The sequence below is a fragment of the Apis florea genome, unplaced genomic scaffold (assembly GCF_048593485.1).
Source record: "Apis florea isolate Af1SG1 unplaced genomic scaffold, ASM4859348v1 contig_3367_pilon, whole genome shotgun sequence".
NCBI lineage: Eukaryota > Metazoa > Arthropoda > Insecta > Hymenoptera > Apidae > Apis > Apis florea.
Genome location: NW_028256746.1, coordinates 2,469,513 through 2,491,467, shown reverse-complemented (window position 1 = coordinate 2,491,467; position 21,955 = coordinate 2,469,513). Strand labels below are relative to the sequence as shown.

Genomic DNA, 21,955 nt, shown 5'->3' with positions numbered 1-21,955 from the left:
TATATATATAAAATAAATATATATATATATATATAAAATAATATATATATAAAATAAATATATATATATATATATATAAAATAATATATATATATATATATAATATATATATATATATATATATATATATATATATATATATATAAAATAATATATATATAAAATAAAAATATGTGTTCATTTTAAAAAAGAATAAGAAGGAAATATATAATAATAATAATAAATACATATTTAATATAAAAATAATTTATATATAATGAAAAAGAAAAGAAAGAAAATTATAATATTTTTAATTTTATTTTTAAATTGCTATATTTTATAATTGTGATTCTTCAAGATCTAATTATTTTATCTTATTTTTTTAAATTCTTCAATTTAGAGAAAGTTTCATTGATATTGGCTTGTTATTACCGAACCGGTTTTATTTTAATTTTTTATAATATATATAAATACATTTTATACATTTTATCAATTCTTAAAATACGCATTATATGATTTGCAATGCATATTACTGATTGATTTAATAAGTATATAAAATTATATAATAAATAAATATAATTAATTAATAATTTTTTTAATTTATATTGAATAAAAAATTCTAATAATTGTAGATATTAAAAAATTTCATTTTAATAAATTTGTAATTTACAACTTTAATTTATTTACATTACACAATATTCATTAATAAATAATATATTATAAAAACTAGATAACAAAATAATTATAAAAGAAGTACAAAAACGTTTAAATTTATTAATATCTATATTATTCGAATAGATGGCGTGTTTGTTTGAAATATCCGCTAGTATGCATTCATGAAGTCTTATGTCTATTATTATATATTTTTTAACAAATATAATTTGATAAATGAGAGAACGTTATAAGCATATTTTTCTTAAATATTTAAAAGATTAGTAATTATAATATTTTTAAATATGTAATGATAATTAATGTTAAACAAAGTGTGAAGTTCTTCGTAATATTCAAAGTGCGTAGTTCATCGTTTGCTTCTAACTTCCTCTCACAAAAATTACATTTCTATGTAAGATACTAATTTAAAACTATCGTAATATATACGAAAATAATAATATAAATATATATATATATTTTTCCAGTAGTATTTAAAACATCATATAAATATCAACTTTTTTATTTGGTTAATTATTTGATGTATATATAATAGAAGTCGATATGTTGATTAATATGAAACGCATCTAATGTATTTCTTCTCTTTTGGTGAGTAGTGCATGTGTATTTGCATAATAAATAATACGTAATTCGATAAAAAATATATTTATTATGAGTGTAATTCTTCCGTTACAAAATAAAAGTATGTAATTTTGCAATAATTTTAAATAATTACAAAATATATAATTAATAAGTCTATTATTCATTATATCTTCATAATGGGAGAATATATACATTGATCTATATGCATACATTTATATAGATTATATGCATTTTTACGCACATTTTTTTTACTATTTAGTAATTTTTTGAAAAATATTTATTAAAAAAGTAATCAACTATTTTCATATGTCAAATATGATTTCTAAATATATACATATTTGTAATGTCTACGATTTCTTTGTTTTATTTGTCATTAAAATTAAAATTATAATTAATTATTTTTATGAAATAAAATTTTACTTAATAATAAATAAAATATTTATAATATATATTATTTTAATATAAAGTTAATATTAAAAAAACTATGTATGATATTTAGAAAATAGATTTGTTAGGAGAATTTTTTATCATAATGCTATAATCTGACAATTTTTAAAATAATTTATAAAAATGGATTCTTTACTTTCATTTATTCATTAACAAAAAAATATTACATTACATTGTTATGTTATATATATTTATATTAAAATTATATTATTTTGACATTTCTTATTCTTATTTTATATATAGATTTTAATTGGAGCATGTACCAGACTTTATGGATTACAATCGTAGCATTTGTATTTATAAATGTTGAAAAATGCCACCAAAACAAAGAAAAATAGCTATTATGGGTTATAGATCCGTAGGTAATATAAATTTATTGTATATTATATAAAATTATTATAATTAAAATAATTTAATGTAAATAAAGCTAATCTATTTGATAAATAATTATATTAATAATTAAATTTGTATATATCTTTAAAAATTAAATAAAAAATGAAATTTTAATATATTATAAAAATAAAAGTTATATAAGTTATATAAATTTCAATTTTAAAAAATATGTATTAATTCATATATATTATCATGTTGTATATATATATATATTTATATTTATATATACAATTTATAAATACATAAATTTATATATACAACATGATGTCTGAAAATATATATTTTGAATAATAATTTTTTTATTAATCTTAATAGGCAAGTCATCACTGAGTATACAATTCGTCGAGGGACAGTTCGTGGATTCATATGATCCTACTATAGAAAATAGTAAGAAGTACCTGTATCGTCTTACACGCTACTTCAAAGATTTCTAATGACACTGTTAGTAGTATTTTCTGCACATTTTGTTAGTAATTCATGCTGTAAACAAGCAATAGATTCATGAAAACTTATTATTAAATGAGTAAATATTTTATTGAATGTACTAAATTTAATGAGTAAAAAAAATATAAAAAATAAAAATCTTTAATATATTTATATTAAAATTGATTATCAACTTTTTAAATTAATATTTCTTTTTAATTTGAATTATCTATAATATGAAGAATCTATAAAAAGTTGATAATTTATGATAAATATATTAAATCCATTTTATTTTTATTCAATAGAAATTTTACTTAAAAATAAGAAAATTATGCAAGATTTAAAGTTTGCTTTCCTATATTTCAAAGATATATTTCAGTTAAAATTTCAGTTTTAAAACTGAATAAAAATTTTTAAAAAATTCTCTCTCTTTTTCTCTCTCTAAAAATTAATTTATTTTTTAAATATATTAATTTTAACTGTTAATTTCTTGCAAAAAATTTTCTTATATAATTTTTTTTATTTTTATAATTTTTTTTATAAAGTTTAAAATAATAAAGTTTTTTTAAATTTGGTTATATATATATATATATATATATATATATATATATATATAATATATAATATAACTGTACTCATAGATAATATTTTTTAATTATGATATATGAACATATCAATTTATATATTTTAGTATCTTGTTTACAATAATTAAGGTAATAATTTAATATTATACATAACATTCATGACTTAATGTTTATGTTGTATTTTAAAATTTTGCTTTTAATAAGATTATTATTTTATATATAAAATAATTAGTTATTTTTTTTTATTATAATATTATTATTTTAAATTAATAATTAAAATTGAAAGTTAGTTAAAAAATTATTTTAAAAAGTGTTTATTTATATATTTCATTTTTATCTTATAAATTATTAATGGAATTTCTACTTATTTAATTATTGAAAATTTTTATATTTAAGGAAACTAGTTAAAATTATTATTATTTTTCGCAACAATTAAATTTTTTTTATGTATAATATTATATATAAAATTCTTGTTTGTTCTCTAAAATATTATTATTAATATTGATTGTAAATATTGAGTAATACATATTTTTTGCATTATAATTTCAAATGCACTTTTACTGTTGCAAAATAAGTTAAATAAAATATATACAGATGATGCAGATTTAATATTCATTTAAAAAATAAGTATAATTTAAATGAAAAATATATATAAATATGTTACTTATATAATTTAAATATATAACGTATATTTTGTTCATTTAATAACTTAACTGATATATTATTTAATAATTTCATAATTACAAACAAATAAATTAAAAATTTTAATTATGTAATATAGGAATTTGAATACTTTCATGAATTTGTTTGGTTTTCATGAAATACTACTCAATTTTATTTTATTGTACTTTATATACAAGTAATGTTCAAGTACAGAAAATATTTTATTAATTGAATTAATTTACATTATGTGCGATTTGTATGTAATTTAGGAAGTACTATTAACACTACAAAATTAATGTCGTTACAGCATGATACATTATTAGCAATATGCATGAATTCTTGAGTTATTAGTTTTTTATTCCATATGAGATTTAAAAATTATACAAGATTTATTTATAATTGTATATATGTATATGTATAATATAGTAGCACCTTACATCTTATCATTAAATTTTTCTTCAAATTAAACTAATAAAAGAAAAATATAAGCTTTTTGTTAATCAAAGATTAACTCAATTTTAATTAAAAATTTGATATAAAGATTTGAAAGATGTGGGTTCTACTGTTTTATTTTAATTTATTTTCTTATATAAATAATTTGAATATATATTCCAGCATTTACAAAAAGTACTCGAGTAAATAGTCAAGATTATGAAGTTAAATTGGTAGACACAGCAGGTCAAGATGAATATAGTATATTTCCAACACAGTATTCTATGGACATTCATGGTTATGTCTTAGTATATAGCATAACCAGTGCTAAGAGTTTTGAAGTTGTACAAATTATTTATGACAAGTTATTGGATATAACAGGAAAAGTCCAGTATGTTATATATATTATTATTTATGTTATTAATATATAAAAAAATTAATAATAATAAATATTTTAAAAATATTCTTTATATATAATTTTTAGTGTTCCAATTGTATTAGTAGGAAATAAAACAGATTTATATGTTGACCGAATGATAACAACAGAACAAGGCAAACGATTGGCAGATTCTTGGCATGCAGCTTTCTTAGAAACAAGTGCAAAACAAAACGAGGTAAGCTTTTATTTGTTTCTTCTTTTTTCTTTTCTCAATTATTTAAAAAAAGTCTAATTTAATTTTTTAATATTGTTTCAGTCTGTTGCAGATATTTTTCATACACTATTAATTGAAATTGAAAAAGCAGATGGAAATGTACAAGAAAAATCAAATTGCATTATTTCTTGAACTATATTGCTAAAAGCATACATTATAATATAATGTAAATGTATAAAACCAAATAACAAAATTGGCATTGTATTAATATACGTCCAAAAACAAATTAAGTGTAAAAATATCAAAAATATAAAATAGAATATGTAAAACAATTGTCTTTTTTTGTCATATAAATCAAAAATATTATAAATATCATCTATTTAAAAAAATACCTGATTATAAGTATTTTCATTATTTATTTTTATAATCACTATTTAACAAAAAGAAAATTGAAAATTGTCTATGTTTATTTATATTTCGAATAAGTATAACATTTAATATTTTAAATACAATTTTTTAATATTAAAAATAAAATACTTATTGACTTAAATTTATGTAATTGATATTTAAAACATTTATATTTGTTGAAATATATATGAAAGAAACATTTTCATTATAAACAATTTTTAATATGTAATTATAAATGTTATTATATAATAAAGCAAAAATTAAATTGAATATTTGATAAAAAATAAAAATATATGGGAATCGTAAGTATTTTTATTTTTTTTTTTGTCAATTTTCTATTACTATATTATATAATAATATATCGTAAGTGTTTCTTGAGGATTCTGCAAAAATATAGATAAGGAGACCAAATAGACAAGAAATGAGTAAAAAAATGCTATATATTTAAAACGTCTAAAATATCATAAATGAAATTATAAAATAAAGATAGTAAGAGAAGAATAAAGATAAAATAAGAATTGATCACCATCAACATCATCTTTTGAGGATTAAAAATTTTAAGAATGATGCTGAATGATTTTCAATTCTTAGTTTACCTTATCCTGTCTTTGAAGTTCTTAATGTATAATATAGGATGTCATTAAATATATTTTTGTTTTCTTTTTAAATAATAATATATATTAATTTTTAATGTAAAAAATAAAGACATTAAAATCTCATTATAATGTATTATAATATAATAATTATAATATAATTAATTTATGTAAATATAATCATATAATAAAATATTTTTTATTTCTTATTTGTAATTTTATATTGAAATTTATTTTCAATTCTAATTATTATCAATATTGCAATTTGAATCAAATCGTCCAATATAAAATTGAAAAGGAATCCTAATATTTTATCGAAATAAGGGACAAAAAAATGCATTAAATGTTACATCTATTTTGTTCTTTGTTTATGATTCTATGAAACAGAATTATCAAGTGATTTTTCTATCTAGCTATTATATATATTAATAACAATCGCATGCACGATTATAAGTATTGAACGTTCTATTTTATCAACTTTTTCTTTGATACTGTCCGAAGATCTACGTATTAAATATTAAAAGTTAAATAATAAAGAATAAAAATGTTACGACATCTTTTCCAATCAATTACTCGAAACGCAAGAAGTAGTAAGTTAATAATATTATTATATAACATATAGTATTTATAATATTTTAAATAATTTGAAATATATAATATATATTAGTTTCTTTCATTTGATATTGTTTGATAATAAATAAATAATATATAGTACAACAATAATTATAAAGTTTAATTTATATTTATTTTATTTTTTTTTTATTATTTGATTCAATTTATTAATATTTTCAATTAAAATTATAATTTTACAAAAAACATTTTTACTTATATAAGTTATTTTAAAATAAAATAAAATAATTTTTTAATATTAAAGGTATGCGATCTTATCATGGTAATCAAGTTCCTGATAATGTTAAACCACCATCTATGGATGAAGTACTTGTACCATGTGGCTCATGGAAAGAAGCAAATGCTAAAACTCGAACTAAATATAATATACAATTTGTAGCTGGTGTTGTTATACTTGTTGCAACTATAGCATATGTATGTATTAATACAAATTTTTTAAATTTGATTAATATATTTGTTTATATATTTTATTTTTAAAATATTTAAAATATTCATATTTTAATTTTTAGGGTAGAATAAGTGGAGTACTTTGGCTTAACTTTCTTCCACCAACTCCAAAAAATAAAGATTCTGAATAAAATGAATTCAAATATAGTATTATAGTACATATAGCAAATATAATTATTGTATAATTATTTTATTGTAAAAAATAATAAAATATTTCTATTTATAGTATATTTAATTTTTGTATTATATATATATAAAGAAAAAAGGAAATATTTTCTGTGATTTAAAATATATATTTTATTTTGTTTACATTTTTGTATTTAAAATTATATGATTTAAAATTGTTTTAATGCATTTTGAAAAATATTGAAAAATTATTAAGAAATAAAATACATAAAATATTTGAATTAAATTTCATTAAATAAATAAATTCATTATGTCCTTATTTATCAAAAAGATTCAAACTTAACAAAGTTAAAATATAAAAATTAAATATTTACATTTTTATTTATAGACAAAATTATTATTCTGTTAATATATTATTTAAATCTAATATATAAATATAATTGTTTATTTCACAATTTTTAAATTATCAAATTTTTTAGTGAGATCGGGCTATTTCTGAAAAAAATTCTAAAATATCTTGTATGGTAAATTCAAGAGTTACCATACTATCTGGATAGCATCTTTGAATTAATTCTTCTATGTAAATATATTGTGCAATAAATTCACCTTGCATTTCACGCCAAACGACCTAAATAAATAAATATATAATAAATAATTAAATACAGAAAAAGAAAAATATTAATAACAGATATATATTTTAAAATTACTTGTAATAAATTTTCTTCTTCACACAAATGTTTTTCAACTTTTCTATATAAATTTTCTAAACCTTTTTTAACTTCTCGGGCAGGATATTCTTTTACAACACGTCTAAGTTCTTGTTTACTAAAGGCCATTTGATAACTAACTTCAGATTCTTTAACTCCAGCACCAACTTTTGCTTGCACGCCTTCAAAAAATAACTGTAAATACATGTTATACATTATAATGATAAAAAGAAATTATAAATGTAAAAATGTAAAATAAATTAAAAAAATGTAAATTAGAGACATTAAGTTTTTCTAAAGGTCTTCCAAAATATTGTGTAACATATGCTCGTAAAGCATCCTGATATTTTTGTTTAGCTTCCTTTCGTTCGTGATCAAGAACAGATATTTTTAATTGTGATAAAAGATCGTATAAATGATGAAAATTTTCTGAAAATAATACAATACAATATTTAATTACTGAATAATTAAAAAATAAAATTAATATATATTTAACCTCACCCATTTTAATAACTTCTTGTGGAGTTTTATGATGTTCTCTGCTATGGATAACAATAGCATCAAACATTGTACTTACTAATTTAGTATACCATTTCTCAAGATCAACTTTTCTATCTGAATTTTTAAAAATTTTTTCTGCTGTTCGTGCAAATGATTCAAAATTTTCTACATATGGTAATATACCACATTTATTTCTACGATTAACTTTAGTATCACAAAGAATTGATTGTAATTGTGTTTGCATGAATTTATCAAAAGCTCTTTTAACTTGAATTAAAGCAGAAGCAAATGTCATAGATAAAAATGAACCAATATCTTGTGCTGACATAACATGTTGTGATAAACGTACTAAGACATACATACACCAACTGAAATTTTTTTCATTAGTTATTTTCTTTGAATAAATTTAAAAAAAATTTTAAAATCAAAATTTGTAAAAACTTACAAACTATCTATTTTATCCAAAAAGGCAATAAAATTATTTAATTCACTTTCCAGTGATGGAAATATAGCTGCCATTGTTGCACGTACTTCTTCATTTACTTGTCTTTCTAATTTTTTACTTGCTGTAGAAGTCACTGATCCTGGACTTGCAGCTCCATTGCTAACATTATCTGTTTCTTCCATTTCACTACTCTAACATATTTAGATAAAAAAACACAAGTAGATAATTAATTTTAAGATATAATTAATTTATATAAGTTTTTAGTAAAATAATTTACATACTTTTGATGGGGAAAGAACAGAATCTAATTGTAGAAAAGAAATGCAAAAAGCTTGTTCTGCAAGACAAACTGGTTGCATTTGAGAAAGCATACAATCAAGAACTGAATCTAAAAGATTTCCTTCTCCTACAGGTGCCCATATTTCGCCACTTAATAAACAAATAGGTGCAGGATTCAATAAATCTTCTACTTTTTGACCACTAGATTTTGATGTATTTGCTTAAAAAAGTATTTTAAAAATTAGTATTTATAATATTATAATATAAAAATATAAAATAATAATAGAATAATAATAATAATAGAAGAGAGAAAAATATAATATATACTTTGAAAACGTTTACAAATAAGTTTATTTCTTGCTTCCTCAAAAAATCTTTTCAAATCCCTTTTATATAGTTTACTCATTGTATCTGTATAAACTTTAGTTAATTGTACAAAAGCTTTATAATCTAATGCTCTTAATAATTGCATTAATTCTGTATATGGTTCAAGTTCATAATGAACTGCTTGATGTGTTGGAAGAATTAAATCAGTCATTGATGTTGACATATCTCCAATATCATTGCCCTATAAAGACACTAATTTAATATTATTGATATCTTAATCTACTATTATTGATATTTTATTATATATTGATATTTTAATCTATTATTCATATATAATAATTGAATTTTTATTATCATATAAATATATATATATACCAAATGTATAAAAAGATTATTTAGATGTCTAGCTACAATCACAGAAAATTTTATTCTAAGTTTGTCAAGTCGTCTCTTTTGTTCTGTTACTGCACTTAATTTATCAAGTCCTGGTGGTAGAGGAGCTGTTATTGCTTTTAAAAGAGCAGCACCTGCTTGGCTAAGTACGTCTTTTTCTCCTGGAAGCTCAGCTTCACTCAAAATATGTTGATGAGTTGATGAAATATCTAATTGTGACTTATAAAATTATTTTATAAAAAAATTAGAATTAAAATTATTATAAAATTAGAATTTTAGAATACATATAAAATTAAAAAATATATTTACTATATATATATATAATAAAATATGTTATTATAAAAAATATACATTATTTTAATATATATGTAAAATGACGATTGTATATATATATCATATATATTATATATATATAGTAAATTGTATTTTTTAATGTAAAATTAATATAACTATTATATATTAATTAATTTTTTAGAATAAAATAATTAAATTATATATTTTATGAAAATTACTTACAATGACTGTGTTCAATTGATCTAATAAAAGTCGTGCATTACTATTAGCTGTATGAATAGCTTGATTTTTTTGACCTACACGTGCCATAACTTCTCTAATCCTACCAAGTGCTTCATCATAAGCAGCCAGACGAGCTTCAACAACAGAAGCTTCAGTTATTGCTATTTCTATACTATTCATTAATTGAGTTACACAAGCTTCTGATGCCAAAACTGATTGTACATTTTCCTATATTCATTAATAAAAAATATTTTGAATAAAAATTTTATATAATGGATTATTAAAACTATAATTTTACCCCATCAAGAATTGAAAGATCTTTAGAAAGAGTTTCCATAAAAAGTTCAGCATTAGAGACTGCATATTCACAATCTTCCATCATTTGTTCTAAATCAGCAGCTTCTTTTTCAGTAATAGGTTGATAATCAGATGAAATAGGGGATGTTAATAATTCTAAAAATTATAATTTTAAATTAATTAAAATTATTATATATATAATACATACATATTTTGTAATCAATTTATTATTTATTTGTGTTACAAACACAAATTTTCATTTTTTACAATTATATATAAAATAATATTTATAATATTAAAGAAGAAAAATATTATTTTTACCTGGTGTGAAAGTGATACTATCACTTTCTTTTAATGAACTAGGATCTATGAGCCATTCTTTGGGAATATTTCTAAATTGTGGTCTTTGAGCTAAATTACATGAATAAGTATATAAATTGCTTATAAATGTTCTTCGTTCTTGTGCTGTTGTCACTGACCATTTATATACTTTATCAATATGTAATTCTATATCCATAGAATCATTTTTTACACCATCCACAATTTGAATATCGCTTAAAGACCAAGATTGTTTTTTCTTGAATACATTTTTATCATTTTTTTTTACTTGATATAAAACTAAAGATGTTGGTGAATCTGTAGTTGTAGTTAAACACAAAAAACTCATCTTTTTTTTTTTATATGCTTTGCTTACATAACATATACTTAATAATTTTTCATCGCTAGGTGTGAATACTTCTCTTTGTAATGTATGTCTTATTGCAGCCATAATTATAATTAAAATTTTATGTTCTGTATAGAATATAAAAGATGTTACTTTAAAATAATAACAATATATGTAAATTTACTAATTTTAAACTAAATCTTAATAATAAATTATGAACAATTTTGTAAAATTATAATTTTAATATTTTTTAAATACTTTCATAATATGATAGTTAACAGGTTAGTATACTTTAATTTTAGATACATAATTCTTAATTTTATAAGTTATCATAAATTTATAGGAAAATATAATTTTATTTCAAATCATAACATTAATCACAGTTTATTTAACTTGTTAAAATCCTGTAAAATAAAATCTGTTTGACGAATTCTTGTTTTACTATATAAGTATTATATAGCTATATGAGTAACTTATATGAATATATACTTATATAAATCTATATATATAAAGAAATTTTAACATGTGATCTTTATTTTATTGTTAATTAATAAAAAATATATAATAATTTTAATATAACATAAGTATAAAATGATTAAACGAAAAATAAAGACAAATTTATAAATATATTAGGATTATTATATATAAATTTGAATTTGTATATATATATAATATTAATGCATATAATATTGTTATATTTTACATCATTGAACTTAAGTTTTTAATAAAACAATTTTTACAAAAATTACAAATAATTTTAAAACTTTATAATTAATTATCTAATATATAAATATATAATAATATATAAAATCATGAAAATTATAAAGATATGTAAAATCTCGTGTAAAAATCTCTTTAAACATTAAATTAATTTGTAAAATACAAATTCGCTTTTAATTAAAAAATTATTTTTTAATTAAAAAATATTTTATTAAATAAATTATCAAAATAAATAATTACCAAAAAAATTAAAAAAATTATAAATATTAATATAATAAAAATTAATCATTATATAATTATTGTCAATCAAAATTTTATTAGTGATCTTATAATATATTTATAATGTATCTATGTAAATACTTTATTTAAGATAGCGCATTATATGTAATGTTTGTATATTAAATTTTATAATATTTTAAAAAATTTATAAAATCCATTAAACAAAGTTCTGTGTTTAATATGTGTAATATGTTTAACACATATAAAAGAAATAGAGAAATTCACAGTCCGGTGAGTATTCATACATGAAATAAGTGTAGTTGCGTCATGACAGTCATAAGACATAGAACGGTGAGGAAATTTATATATCTTATAAATTATTTGTGAATGTATTTTTAAATAATAAAGGTAAAATCTTTATTTCATGTATAAATAAGTAATAAATTTAAGATGAAATTTATATATTTGATAAATATTATTTTTTATAAAAACTATAAAATATAATAATCATAACTTATTATAACTAAATGAATTTAATTTTTATGTAAAATATAATGATATATCTATCAAAATGATTTTATATTAAAATTGTTTCTCATTCTTTAAAAATTGAATAATTGATATATATATATATATATATATATATATATATATATATATATATATATATATATAATATAAATCATTTTATAATTATATATCTTCAAATATCAATATGGATTGTATTATCAGTACAAAGTAAATATTAATTTAAAATTATTATGAAATAAAATTCTTATTATGAATCATATTAAATATCATCATAGTATTTGGTTTATATGTGCTATATTAAATATTAATGGAAAAAAAATTATATATAATATATATATATATGAATGTACAGGATGTTAATATATTCATTATATATTCAAAGAATTAGTGACTAAAACAAAAATTGCTCAAAAATAGTTCAAAAATTCATCAAAATTTATTTATTAAATTAAAAACAATTGAAAAAGATATAGATATATATATATATCTATAAATATAAACCGATAAAGATAAACTGCTCTATCTATTATCATCTTCGTCTATTCCATTTCATATAAATGTATGTATACGTATAGGCGAATGAATATGTATATTTTATAATAATAGAACGTTTTGTAATAGAAATTTAAAAAATTATATTCAATATAAAATTTATATATAAAACATGATGCAATATTAAATGACAAAATGCAAAATTATCATTAAAAGAATTATTATAACTATACATTATTAATGTTTTTAAAAAAAATTTTTTAAATTTGAAATAAAATATTTAATTGAATGAATATAAATATGTAATATAAATAATTTTTAATAATTTTTTATTTTTTTATTAAACATATTATATGTACTATTATTTTTTATTAATTTATTATGTTTTATTTTTTATTATATTATATATACTATATATATCTTATTGTGTATATATATTTATATTATAAGTTATTATATAAATTTATATTAATTAATAACTATTTAATAATATTATATGTACATGTAAATAAACATGTAAATATATGTTTTAAAAATCTTATTCTCAAAATCATTTTACTAATATCATTTTATAAAAACATTATATATATTTATACATATATAATAACACAATATATATATATATATATGCATTATACCTTTTTTATTAAATTTATAAATAATATTATATAGGTGAACAATGGATGAAAATATTTGGAAACATACAAAATCAGTAGAAATTCCAGAAGAAGCTCTTAGACAAACACTAGAGAATGAAAAATCTATAACAGAAAAATTATATGCACTAGTAAAACGATCTCCATTTGCTGTAGCTGGTATGTTTTTAATTACTATTTCGTTGTTGTATATTTATTTATACCATTAATAAATTAAGAATATAAAAAAAATATATATTAAAAATAACAAATATCAATATTTTTTAATAATAATTATTTTATTTTTCACTATAATATAATTAAAATATAAATAATCTAAATAAATTTTTCAATTTTAATATTATTTTATGAAAATAAATAAGATTTTTTTTATAGGTTTAACAGGTTTATCTGTTGTATGTGGAATAGGTATATATAAATGGAAAACAAAAACAGTAAATCCTTCTATATATTTAGTACAGCTAAGAGTTGCAGCTCAGGCTACAGCACTTAGTATTATAGGTCTAGGAATGATATATAGCATGTATAATGATTTTATACAGAAGAAAAAAAAGGAATGATATTCATTATGTGATATTAAAAACAAATAGACATTTAATATTAGAAATTTAATTATTTTTAAAGAACAAATTGCAATATATATTTATTATTTATTAAAATATCCAAAAAACATGTAATAAATATCAAACTTAAACAATCTGTGTAATTTTTATTATATTCAATGTAAAAAAATGTTATGTAATTATATGAAATAATAATTTGATATTTTTTAAAATATTTCTATTAAAGGAATATTTTGTTGTATAATTTATTGTTCTTTAAATAAAATGTAAATGATGTATTAGAATTAATAAAATCTAATAAAATAAATCAATATAAAAAATTATAATTTAATTTAAATTATGTATTTTATAAAATAACTCTATTTGTTTAAATTAATATTTCATATTTTATATATAAAATGAATGTTATTATATATATATATGTTTAAAGAGTGAAAATTATTTAAATTAATCTTATTGAATTAAAAGCATTTAATTGTATATTATATTATATTATTTTATATTAAAATATTATTAAATATTACCTAAATATATAATATAGAATAAATTTTATAAGTAATTAATGATATAAACAATATTATTTTATATGAAACTTTTATGTTAAACTTTACTATTATCTATTTATTGAATATGTTATTTTATATATTTTAATATTGAGTATGAAATATTTAACAATATTATTCAATATTAATCAAATAATATATTTTTAACATATAAATATATTTAGAATTAATAATATATCAAATTTTTATGTTTAATGTTTGGTAGAGTATGTTATAATATTGTATAATATAATATTATATATAATAATCAATTTTGATTGATTTGTTTGTATTCTTATATTATTAAAATCAATTCTAACTATAATGAACACGCAATATTAGGTGCGGAAGAATTCACTTCAAGTTATCAAAATACGTAAAGATGGCTGAAGAAAGTGACAGAAGTCAATTACCACCTGGTTGGGAATGCAGATATGATATTCGAAGTGGTCGTCCGTACGTACATTTATTATAAAAATTTATATTATTTTATTACTTGATGTTAGAAAAAACAAATGTTAATGAAATTATTTATTTATTAAATATCTAATATTACGCAATTATCATGATCTGTTTCGTTATTTAATTGTTTGTTAAATAATAATAAATTAATAAAAAGAATGTTATTATATAATTATTCTTCATTAATATTTTTTGCTTTATTACGATATAATAATATATTAATAATTACAAAACAATTATGATAATATAATAATTATATGATTGAATTGATGAAAATTATATGATAAATAATATAATAACATAATTATTTAATTATTAGTTAATATATAATATTAATATATAAATACATATAAAATATTTACAGATATTTTATAAATCATTTTAATCGTACAACAACATGGGAAGATCCAAGAGTAAGATATTGGCAGTATTCTCAGTATATACAATCTCAAAATTCAATGGCACTGAGTTCTGCTACAACTATTACTTCCCAAGATATACCTATGCAGGTTAGTAGATAATTTCTATTATATATTAAATGTCAGATTTGTTAAATCATCATATAATGAACATATATGTTTTTATATGTGAAAAAATATGAGTATTTTAAAATTACACTCATGCATGTGTTAAAATTTTAATTGCACTGCCAATATATGTATTCTTATCATATGCACATGCTGCATTTGGATAAAATATAATATGTACAACAAAATAGACTGGAGGAAACGGAGGTGGACATTTAGGTTATGCAGGAGCTCATAGAGCTCCGCAAATCTATCCTACACCGTCTCCTTATCATAATCCACAACTTGCATTTTTACCCCCTAATTTGCAGGTAGGTAACTTGTAATTTATATGCATTATTATATATTATTTAATATTTTGATATTTTGATAATAATTAAATCAATTTAAATTTTGATCAATTAATTATTCTTATATTATAAATTATCAATATAAAAATAAGTAATTAATGATATGAACAATATTATTTTATATGAAACTTTTATGTTAAACTTTATTATTATCTATTTATTAAATACATTATTTTATATATTTTAATATTGAATATGAAATATTTAACAATATTTAAAGAAAATAATTTATGTAGGATCTGAAAACTCCATTATCTCTAAAATCGGTTAGTGCAATGACAAATAGACTTGGAGATATGACATTGGGATCTTCAACACCAATAAAAAATATGGAAACATGTTTAACACAGAATTCAGATTCTGAATTGCAAGTTGCTAAAATCAATGCAATGTTTCCAACAGTTTCTGATACTCATATCCGACTTCTTTTAAAAAAGTAAGTAAATATATAAATATATATATGTATAAATACATTTAAATATTTATATTATCATATATCATTGTTAACAAAAATTTTGGTTAACTTCTTTTACTTCCATTAATATAAATTTTTATATCCTTAAATTTTATATCCTTTAAATTATATTAATATACACATTTTTGGTATATGTGGTTTGGTATATTTAGTTATATTTCTGATATGTATTGATATTAGTTTTTTTCATTGAGTTTCATTAGCACTATAACAATTAGAGTGCTAAGATGGTAGCTGATATCTTTCAGATACCATAACAGAGCAGCTTTGGTTGTCAGCGCTTTACAAGTGGAAAAGAATCCTCTTTGTGCGCCAGGACCTTGCACACCTGTGGGAGTGCATTCTAACTATGCAATACCAAGATGGCGATTACCACCACATGCTATACATGCAGCTTTAACATTGAGTCCACCTCGTGGGGCTCGGCCAGCCCCTAACTCCCCAAAAATGAAACTTAGGTTTTTCCTATATTAATAATTTAAATTTCATCAGATATGGATGCTAGATGTTGATATTGTATCTTGTGATAGTTGCAAAGAAATATATCAGATAGCAAAATAAAACATTATACATTAATATTATATTAGTTTATTTTGAATATCTGATGTATTTTCTGTACATTTTCTGTACATAACTATATACGGTGCTGTGTAGTGATAGCATGTGTTAGTACATATTGCAGACTATTTATACAATCAAATATTTCTTACTTATAATCAAATTCAATTTTTATCCTATATCACATAATTTATTAATAAGTAAAAATTAGAATTAGAAATTATAAATTTATTTATCTGCAATGTGTTAAAATTTATTAAGTATAATTTTATAACTGATAATATTGCAATTAATCAATGTGAGAATGCAAAATGTTTGACTAAGTAATGATAGTAATATGTTGCAAAAATTTACATCCTATGTAGTAGACAAATCTGTATTTTGAGTAGTTTCTTAAAGAATGAAAGAATTTAAAAAACCAATAATTTTTTAGTAATTTTTTTTTTAATTATTGAATCATTTGTATGTTCTATTTTTTTTTATTATAATTTATATTTAATTTATTTTTATATTTAATTTTTTTATATATAGTGTTATTTCGAATTCATTTTTCATTTCAGTTTCTTCCTGGTTTACAATACACCACATGTTGGATAGTGTAAAATTTACACAAATCATAGATAGGTTGGTTTCATATCATCAATGCATTTTTTGTTTACTTTTTAATAATTATAATAAAAATTCATTTTTTTTTATGTTATTTGTTTGTTATAATAAAAATTTCATAATAATAAATGAGTTTCTTAAAAATATTCAATATATATGTAAATTAAGAAAAATATATAAATTTCAATTATTTAAATATTCAAATATTACCAAACAAAATGAAAAAAAATATTGATATAGTATTATAAATTTCATTTATTCAACAAAAATGTGGTTTAAAGCATGATAATATGTGCACGTTACATTATAATTTGAAATATTATATTTGAGATTGTAGTTAAAATATATAATTTTATTTTTTAGAATCAATTTACTCATATTAATTTTAATAAATTTGAAATAATATTTTTATTTAAATTATCAAATTGTCAATTACATGTGCATACAATTGTTATAATTTATGCAATTTTTAATTATTAATCACTAAATGGATATTATTTTAATGTGTATATTTTTCTTTAATAATCATTTTTATTATTATTTTTTAATTTATAAGTAAATTTTCACAATATTCATTCTATATTGTAGACTGTGTTTATATTTATTACATTATATTTATATTATATTATATGTATTACAAAATAGTTTTAATAAATATTATATACTAAAATACTACATTGCAGGTACCTGAAAAATGTATTTCCAAAAGTAGAAGAAACTATGTTGCTTGATATTTTGGAACAAAGTGATAACAATGTTCAAAAAGCATCTGAAAAATTAATTGATTTGGGTTATGAAAAACGAAATCCTATAGCTCCTAAATCATTACGAAAAAAAGAAGAAGAACAAGTAATGTATTAAATCTTTTTATGTATTTAATATTGTACATTATATCAAAAATAAATATTTTTTTATAATTGTATATTATATATTTTTTTTAAATGTATAATTATATATTTATATTTTATAAATATTTTATAATATTATAGATAAAAAAGGAACAACAAACTGCACCTACCCCACCACCACGTATGAAAAGTTTAGAAGAAAAAAATAAAAGTAGATATATTTAATATTTTAATAATATTAATAATATCAATATTTTAATTCTTTGTAGTTCCATGTGAAAATCTTATTTTATTGTTAATATTTTTTTTATATACATAATTTACTTTTATAGAAATATATCAATATTGATAAGTTATTGGATATAAAACATGAGAATATAATTAAATTATGAATTAAATTTTGAAAGTAATTACAAATATTACAAATATAAATCTAGGATAAAACATCAAGTATGATTCGGATCACAAAGAATTAAACTACTAATATCAATATTTTAATTTTTCTAAATTATGATTTATTAGTGAAAATGCGATTAGTGGAAAAGTATAAATCAGTACCAGAAAGAGTGATAATGCTTGCTATGGATAGCGTTGATTATGATGAAGAAAGAGCAATACACATATTAGACATCATGGTTACAGAAGAAGCTACAAGACCTTTATGTACATCAAGTAGTCAAAGGTGATACATATTTAAGTAAAAAAATTCATATTTTTTATTTATATAATGGAGATTTAAACTTTTTTTAATTAAACAATATTTCAATTGTTTTATGCTTCATGTAAATTTTTTATTTAAATAAAAATATATAATATTACAGTAGTAAAAGTGATGAAAGAAAAGACAGTCCACCAATAACTGAAGCTGTAAAATTAACTGTATCACCAATTAAAAAAATAGTTAAGGATGCAGATTCGGAAAAATCTAAACGATCTAAAAATAAAATAGAAATACCAAAGTAAGGCGAAATTCTATTATATTTTGTCATATTTATAATTCTTTTTTTCAAAATAATTATATTTAATATTCATTATAAAAGTATAATGTTCAATAATATTTTTAGAGTTTCTCGAGGAACCAGTACAACAGAAGACAATGAATATAAATCTCCATATTTGACAAAATCGGTTGGACCAAATCCTGATTTACCAAAAGGAGCTAATAATGATTTACTTTTGTAAGTTAAATATTTTTTTTTAATATTAATAATTAATAAATTATAATTTATTAATTTATAAATTTATATTTTTTATATGATTATAATTATTATATGATTTAAATAAATAACAAATAAAATTATTTTAAATTTTTTAGACCTGATTATGCACCGTGGTCAGGACCAGATCCGAATTTATTAAGTAAAGAAATATATAATAAAACAGTAGCTAATGGACATGATGCAAGTTTGCTTTTTGGAAATCGTTATGTTGCCAAAGGATCTAATCCAGAATTGAGAAAAGGCCCATTGAGGGAATTAACTCAAGGATCTATTTATTCTCAAAGAAATGTTTCGAACACAGAAAGTCGTGGTAAATGAAATATGTGTAACTGTTTTTTTGTCAATTTTTATGTTTGTTAATTTAAGTATATTTCAGTTTTGTATAAGTTATTTTTTTTATTTAATATTTTCATATAAATTATACAGATTTATAGTTATAAATAATTTATAGTTTAAAATTATTTAATCAAAATATTTATTTTTTAATTTTTTAAAATTTCTAATAATAATATTAATTGATAAACAATTATTGTTAATTTCATATTATAATTAGATTCAAATTCATTCATTAAATTCATTCATTATTATATATATTTTTTACATAATTGCATAAATATTTATTTTGTTAATTTTGTTTTATTTTGTTACATTTTAATAATTGTTTTATGTTCATTATATTCATTATATACCAAGAATAAATAGCAAATTATCTACAAGATAGAAAATAAGATAAAAGAATATATAAAAGAGTGTTCAAAAATTTATTTAGATATATATGTTTTTAATAATTTAAAAAAGTATATAATTATCATTCTAGTATTATATATTATCAATTTGGAAAAATCATAATGCTTCCATTTTTGACATATCTTGTGCATTTTAATATATGTATAAATCAAAATTTCCAAATATGACCAAATTTCGAAATATTCAAAAGATAATTTAAAAAAATTTTTAATATTAAATTATTTGATTATATTTAAATACAAAATTATAAATCAACTTCTTTGAAAATATGAATAAAATTTCTAATAATTTCAATTCAAATATAATAAATTTATTTAATATTTGTAATAATAGTAATTAATTCCATAAATAAAATATTTTATAATATTATTTTAATATAATATTATAAATTTTTATTATAAATATAAATATTTATTATAATATTAATTTTATTTAAAAATTTTTATAATATATTACATTGATTGATTTCATTAAATAAATATTTTATTTTTAAAAAATTAAGTATTGAACTTTTAAAGAATTAAATATAAATTAAAAAAATATATTTTAATATAATTTTTAATATAATATAATTTTTAATATAATATAATTTTTAATATAATATAATTTATATATTGCTAATTATAATTCATATATTCTTTTTTGCAATAATTGCAATAATAGATTAACTTAATTAATCTAACTAAAAATTAAAAAATTAACTTCTAAATTCTCAATTTATAAGAATAGAAAAAAATTTTTATTATTTATTAATAAAATTTATATTATATTTCATTTATATTACATTATATTATTTTATATTATATTATATTATATTGTTAAAATAATATATAAGAAATAAAAGGATATTAAATTCAAATTTTAACAAACAAATATAAAAAATAATTTAGAAGTCTTTATAATCTATATTATATTATAATATAAAATTCTTAAGATCATAAAATTTTTACCATTCTAATAGTTAAATTCTAAATTCTTTATAAAAATCATAAATTGCCAAAGGATCTAGTTCTTAGCATTACAACTAATATTCACTATTCAGTATTATAAGATATTTGAGGTAATTTAAAATATAAAAAATTTAATTATGTGACATATATTTGAAAAATTATTAGTTTTATATGTTCTAAGTCATTTTACAACATATAATAGATATAAAATATAAATTGCATATCTAAAATGCAATTCCAAGGTAATTATTACATATGATAGGCCATAACCAAAATAGGATTTTTAATGATAAATTAACAAAAATATATAATAAAAAAACAAAAAATAAAACTTTATATATGCTATAATTAAATAAATTGTACAAAAATATTTTCATAGCTTAATTTAAAA

General features: G+C 18.2%; 5 protein-coding genes across 17 annotated transcripts; 4 read left to right on the top strand and 1 right to left on the bottom strand.

Annotated features, from left to right (window-relative positions):
- Positions 1–752: 752 nt before the first annotated feature.
- On the top strand, positions 753–5,097 carry Rheb (Ras homolog enriched in brain). Of its 7 annotated transcripts, none has more exons than XM_086911895.1 (7): positions 753–1,042; positions 1,116–1,236; positions 1,921–2,039; positions 2,386–2,457; positions 4,356–4,563; positions 4,657–4,786; positions 4,868–5,097. In XM_086911895.1, exons 3-7 carry the CDS (start codon positions 1,991–1,993, stop codon positions 4,955–4,957), a joined length of 549 nt encoding a protein of 182 aa, XP_086768021.1. In that variant the 5' UTR covers positions 753–1,042; positions 1,116–1,236; positions 1,921–1,990; the 3' UTR covers positions 4,958–5,097. The 7 variants fall into 7 exon arrangements, with proteins under 7 accessions (XP_086768021.1, XP_086768023.1, XP_086768022.1 ...); XM_086911897.1 differs by having other exon boundaries at positions 765–988; XM_086911896.1 differs by having other exon boundaries at positions 765–1,042; positions 1,119–1,236.
- Positions 5,098–6,184: 1,087 nt separating this feature from the next.
- On the top strand, positions 6,185–7,071 carry COX7B (Cytochrome c oxidase subunit 7B). Its single transcript, XM_003695434.3, has 3 exons — positions 6,185–6,356; positions 6,641–6,810; positions 6,906–7,071. Exons 1-3 carry the CDS (start codon positions 6,311–6,313, stop codon positions 6,972–6,974), a joined length of 285 nt encoding a protein of 94 aa, XP_003695482.1. The 5' UTR covers positions 6,185–6,310; the 3' UTR covers positions 6,975–7,071.
- A 44-nt stretch (positions 7,072–7,115) lies between these two features.
- On the bottom strand, positions 7,116–11,205 carry Sec3 (exocyst complex component Sec3). The gene is made up of 11 exons (XM_003695433.4): positions 10,756–11,205; positions 10,436–10,590; positions 10,138–10,365; positions 9,604–9,840; positions 9,229–9,469; positions 8,904–9,121; positions 8,623–8,813; positions 8,178–8,545; positions 7,960–8,105; positions 7,677–7,871; positions 7,116–7,597 (listed from the first exon to the last, which is right to left on the bottom strand). The coding sequence occupies exons 1-11, from the start codon at positions 11,201–11,203 to the stop codon at positions 7,445–7,447; spliced, it is 2,580 nt and encodes an 859-aa protein (XP_003695481.4). The 5' UTR covers positions 11,204–11,205; the 3' UTR covers positions 7,116–7,444.
- LOC116414704 (HIG1 domain family member 1B-like) lies at positions 11,179–14,599 on the top strand. 4 transcript variants are annotated; one of them, XM_086911907.1, is made up of 3 exons: positions 11,179–11,379; positions 13,733–13,875; positions 14,092–14,599. In XM_086911907.1, exons 2-3 carry the CDS (start codon positions 13,740–13,742, stop codon positions 14,274–14,276), a joined length of 321 nt encoding a protein of 106 aa, XP_086768033.1. In that variant the 5' UTR covers positions 11,179–11,379; positions 13,733–13,739; the 3' UTR covers positions 14,277–14,599. The 4 variants fall into 4 exon arrangements, with proteins under 4 accessions (XP_086768033.1, XP_086768032.1, XP_031773531.2 ...); XM_086911906.1 differs by lacking the exon at positions 11,179–11,379 and adding an exon at positions 11,763–12,328; XM_031917671.2 differs by lacking the exon at positions 11,179–11,379 and adding an exon at positions 12,138–12,388.
- On the top strand, positions 14,592–20,614 carry LOC100865708 (uncharacterized). 4 transcript variants are annotated; one of them, XM_031917667.2, is made up of 11 exons: positions 14,592–15,277; positions 15,648–15,792; positions 16,002–16,121; positions 16,397–16,596; positions 16,884–17,093; positions 18,483–18,648; positions 18,789–18,858; positions 19,170–19,329; positions 19,469–19,606; positions 19,712–19,825; positions 19,963–20,614. In XM_031917667.2, the coding sequence occupies exons 1-11, from the start codon at positions 15,204–15,206 to the stop codon at positions 20,183–20,185; spliced, it is 1,620 nt and encodes a 539-aa protein (XP_031773527.2). In that variant the 5' UTR covers positions 14,592–15,203; the 3' UTR covers positions 20,186–20,614. The 4 variants fall into 4 exon arrangements, with proteins under 4 accessions (XP_031773527.2, XP_031773528.2, XP_031773529.2 ...); XM_031917668.2 differs by lacking the exon at positions 16,002–16,121; XM_031917669.2 differs by lacking the exon at positions 16,884–17,093.
- Positions 20,615–21,955: the final 1,341 nt, after the last annotated feature.